This window comes from Nothobranchius furzeri, chromosome 1 (genome assembly GCF_043380555.1).
Source record: "Nothobranchius furzeri strain GRZ-AD chromosome 1, NfurGRZ-RIMD1, whole genome shotgun sequence".
Classification (NCBI taxonomy): Eukaryota; Metazoa; Chordata; class Actinopteri; order Cyprinodontiformes; family Nothobranchiidae; genus Nothobranchius; species Nothobranchius furzeri.
In genome coordinates this window covers 79,065,644-79,070,494 of record NC_091741.1, presented here as the reverse complement: position 1 = coordinate 79,070,494, position 4,851 = coordinate 79,065,644, and the positions used below count along the sequence as shown (strand labels likewise).

At 51.6% G+C, this 4,851-nt stretch overlaps 1 protein-coding gene across 1 annotated transcript; it reads left to right on the top strand.

The window, feature by feature from the left end:
- The first annotated feature begins 2,567 nt into the window (after window positions 1-2,567).
- LOC139070917 (uncharacterized) lies at window positions 2,568-3,886 on the top strand. The gene is made up of 2 exons (XM_070553850.1): window positions 2,568-2,762; window positions 2,856-3,886. The coding sequence occupies exon 2, from the start codon at window positions 2,930-2,932 to the stop codon at window positions 3,845-3,847; it is 918 nt and encodes a 305-aa protein (XP_070409951.1). The 5' UTR covers window positions 2,568-2,762; window positions 2,856-2,929; the 3' UTR covers window positions 3,848-3,886.
- The last annotated feature ends 965 nt before the right edge of the window (window positions 3,887-4,851 follow it).

The window sequence follows — 4,851 nt, the reverse complement described above, 5'->3', positions numbered from 1 at the left end:
GAAGTGGTGGTGCTGTCAGAACCAGGCGGAGATGTGGATGCATGGTGCTTTTTAGACGCTGAGAAGACAGCTCTTAATATGGCGCTTGCTGATGGATTATAATCCACAGAGAAGGAGGGAAACTGTGGGCTGCTGCAGGCGTCCAGCAGATCCTCTGCGAAGTCCCAAAACACCAACTCCTGAATTGGATTCTGATCAAAATATAGGCTGGCCCATTGCAGAGCTCTCCCCCTTAGGAGGAACACCAGCTTAATTACCAGATCAATGTCTTGCGTGTCCGTGTCATGAAGCATAACAAAGTCCAGAAGAAAAGTCTTACAGGAGTCCGGGTCGCCGTGGAAGGTGTACATCCGTGGCCGCTGGGTCCTGGTTGGTCGGTCCATTCTGTCACGTTTAGGAGAGTAGGACCCAAATTGCAAAACCCAGGATGACACGAGGCAGGAATTGAAATAAAGAAAATCCTTTTATTGTAGGATGTGTCCAAAAAAAAGAATAAATCCAAGAACAGGGAGGGAGCCAAAATCCAAGAATCCAGGGAGTCAAAAAACACCAGAGGAACGAGCAGACTGACAGGACTAATAACGCTGACAAGCAACAATGGACCGACAAGAACACAGAGACAGACAGGGCTTAAATACACTGGGAGGAGCAATCAGGGAAACAGGAAGCAGGTGTGTGGGGTGAGCTGCTGGAGGGAAGGCAGGAGACAGTAATCAACTCAATGGGGAAAACAGAAACAGAGGATGGCAAATACCTTAACACAAAACTAAACAACAATTTCCTAAAGACAGAGGGAAGGACTCACACAAACTAGCTGGAGGAGGACATAGTACATACACACACACTGAGCTGGGGACAACGAGGCTGGAGCTGACCTGGGAGGAAACAGTAAAAGATAACATCAGACACTAGACTGACACACAAACTGACACACAGAAACTGACACAGAAAAAGGACACAAGAGGGCGCCAAAGGGCTACAACATAAGACACATAACAGGGATGCAGACAAGGACACATGAGGGCGCTAAGAGAGCACAAGGGGAGCTGGGGGAACAAAGGGACACAAGAGTAGGGATGGGTACCTTTGACATTTGAATCGATCCGGTACTAATTCCCGGTACCTACGAGTCGATACCGGTACTTAACGGTACCAATTTTCGATACTTTTGAGTGTTTATTATTTTAATTCTCTTTTATAATTAAATATATATTTTTCTCAATATATAACCATATTTGGTAAATATCACAATAAATAACATACAAGTTTGTATTTTAACATCGTCCTTGTAGTTTTATAAGCTGATAATTAAACTGAAGCAAACATCTTTACTGTGAACTAAATTTACTGTGTATCTTCATTCCTTTTGCCGTCCTTTTTCATTTGATTTTTCCTACTGGGAAGTTAGAATTTCCGAGGAGAAAGCGAACGCACCATTAGCTGATAACAACGGTGGCAATGGAAGCTAACATATCAAGCTAACGTTATCTTTAACGGTTTATTTAGCTGCTGGAGCAGATTAAAACGATGATGCCTCAAACTTAGATCGTTGTCACTGGTTTTACCTTCACCCAATCACCCGTCGCATTTAGTAAAGTAAAGCCAAACTTTAGAGCGCGTTCATGTTCTTCTAGTCAGAAATTCGGAGTTCCGAGGAGAAAGCGAACGCACCATTAGCGAAACGGAAGCTAACAAATCAAGGTAACGTTATCTTAAACATTTTATTTACCTACTGGAGCAGATTAAGATGAGGATGTCTCACTTAGATCGTTGTCTGTCGCTAGTTTCATCACCCAGTTACCCATCACATTTAGTGAAGTGGACCCAAGCTTTAGCGTGCGTTCTTTCTACCATGCTTGCTCTGTTTACAACGGGCTCGCAGGGACCGGCGACATAACGCTCTTGCGCATGCGCAACTGTCTTGGCAGTACCGAAACGAGGCACCGTTTGAAATGACGTGAATCGGTGTTCGGTCGGTACTATGGAATTCGGTCGGTACCTTAAAAAGTACCGAATTCGGTACTCATCCCTACACAAGAGGGAATCTAGAGAGGGATGGAGGACACCAGGAGGCACTTAAAGGAAGGGGGCTGACGCAGACCATGACAGGTAGCCTCGGTCACTGACCTTGGAGACTCAATCCTCGGCTTCTTTCTGATGATGGCTTTGTGACTTTTATTATTTCGGAAATAGAATTTTTTCTTGCCCAGAATCAGACTCCAGGGGTTTCATACTCTTTAATTTGGGAATCATTAAAAGCATATTTGAGAGGACAGGTTATTTCATATTGTGCAAGGCAAAGGAAGGAGCGTACAAGTTGGCTGATGCAATTGGCAGATGAAATTTTGAAATTAGATCTGTTGTACAGTGCCTCACCTTCAGATACTTTGCACAAACAGCGCCTGACTCTCAAAATGGAATTTTACCTCCTTTCGACCCACCAAGCAGAAAATTTGATTTGGAAATCCAGGCATAAGTATTATGAACATGGGGAAAGAGCAGGTAAAGTTTTGGCACACCAGCTGTGTCAGAGAACTGCTAACCAGTATATATCGGAAGTTCTCTTTCTTAACATTCGTTTCGATGTCTCACTATGGGATACGCCACTCCGCGGATTCCTCAGAAGCACTTATCTCAATACGCCAATCCTGATTGGCCAGTGACCGTGACGTACGCGTCACCTGCTACTATAAGTAGCAAGCGTCCCAACGCACGCACCATTCAATCACCTCTTCTCGCTTCGGTGGTCGCTTATCTCTAAGGTAAGTTAACTCAACTGTTCACAGACGGAGCCAGCTAATATTCTCTCCGTCGCCGAACGTTAACTTACCGTCCTGTCCTGACCTTCACCATAGGTTCGGGGCATAACGAGCAGCTTCACACTCCAGTGCATCTGTTCGTTCTCTTGCTAACACACCAGTTAGCCAGCATGGAAGCCGCTCCTCCCACCAGAGGAGTCGACGGCGCAGGAGCTCGCCTCTGTACCTGTGGGAACAAAATCTCAAGCAAAGACCCGCACAAGGTCTGCTCGAGCTGCCTCGGGCTGGAACACGCCCAGCTGGCATTGGAAGTCCCTGGGTCATGTGAGAGCTGCGCTTGCTTCACCCTGAAGAGCCTTCGCCGGCGGCTAGCGCGCCAAGCTATCCTGTCGGGGAAGGACCCTTGCCTGCCGGCCCCTGGGCCACCGCCTGGGGACGCCAGCGAACATGTCCTCCCGGAGCCGGAACCGTGTGCCGAACTCAGCTTGGGCTCACAGCTCGAACCGGCCGGTCCGAGCCACCCCGTCGAGGACGTGTTGGAGTTGGACTACGGAGACGACGAGGACACCTCGGAACTCCTCATTTCAGAGGAGGACGAGGATGACGGCGTTTTTCTCCCCATCGCTCAGGCCTCCATGCCTAGCTTTCCGTCCTCTCCAAGGGATGGAGCGGCTTCTCCGGCCGCCCACCTGGACATGCAGTCAGTCTGCCGACGCGCTGCGACCAGGCTCAACATCCCTTGGCCCACCGTGGTCACTGAGGCTGTCAGATCCCGCTACGAGGGAAAGAAGCTGCCTCAGGCCACAAGGCCCTTTCAGCTCCAGGTCTCCTGTCCAAGGAGCCTCCTCGCTGGACTTCGAGGGGATGGAGAAGGCTGGCATGCTTCGCATGCCGCCGATGGAACCGCTGGTTGCAGCACACCTGCACCCACGGCTCTCGGCAACTTCCTCCAGGCCTCCCGCTCTCCCTGCGAAGGCGGACCGCTTCCAGTCGGCGCTGAACGAGAGGGCGTACAAGGCTGCCGCCATCTCGGTCCGAGCTTTGAACGTCTCCTCCATGCTCTCGGCGTACCAAGCCGAGCTCTGTGAGGACATGAATACGAAGCCGGACCCGGAGGTGTGGGAGGAAATCACCGTAATGACCGACATCTGCCTGCGTGTGCAGCGCTGCGCGGTCCAGGCTACGGCTAAAGCTATGGGCATGATGGTGCTTCAAGAACGTGCACGATGGCTGAACCTCACCAACCTCTCTGATAGAGAGAAGGAGGACATTTTGGACATGCCAATCATGCCTGAAGGCATTTTTGGCTCTGCCCTGGCATCAATGCAGCAACGGTGTGAGGCCAAAAAGAAAGAGGATGAAGCCCTTCATCTCTGCCTTCCCCGTAAGCCCTCACCGGCGCTGCCGGCTCGGCCGAACCTTCCTCAGGCAGCTGCCAGAGCCCAGCCTCAGTTCCGGATCCCAAAGCGCCCGAAGCCTCAAGCTGTCCAACCAGCTCCTTCGGGCTCAGCGCTTCGACCAGTTTGGCCTCAGAGATCCGGCAACCAAGCCGCTCCGCCGTCGGGACAACCCACCCGACCCGGCGGTCAGCAGTTGAGGAAGAAGAAGAGGGCAGCCTGACGGAGTTCTTTCCCTCCCGACGCTGCAGCTGGCAGTTCCCCGTTCGCCAGCTCCTCCTGTTCGATGTTGCCATGGTGCCTTCTCCTCCCTCACGGAACCCCTCCGGCAGTGTCCCCAAGCGGTCCAGGGTGGGGCCAGGACGTGCAGCCGGCTGTGCCGGCTCAAAACACACGTCACAAGCACTCACACTGTTTTTTACAAACATGTCACGCTCAAGGAGCATTAAAACGTTCGCTGACGCATCCAGACGAAATGTCAAGGACGCAGCAAAAATCAATAAAAATGTTACCCATGAGCGGAACCAGGCGGGGGCGGCCCCTGGCGGACTTACCCACCAGCCACGGGTCGTCCCCGTACGCATGGGCCGTCAAAGCACAAAGCCCCCGCGCATGCGCAGTGGTTGCCACGAGCACCGCTGCCCCACAACCTCTGGAGGGAGCTGCTGCTCCGTGTGTCACGGCTGTGTCACCGC

Bases quoted from the DNA above. Each gene is read 5' to 3' on its own strand.
- LOC139070917 (XM_070553850.1), top strand. From the start codon at position 2,930: ATGGAAGCCGCTCCTCCCACCAGAGGAGTCGACGGCGCAGGAGCTCGC.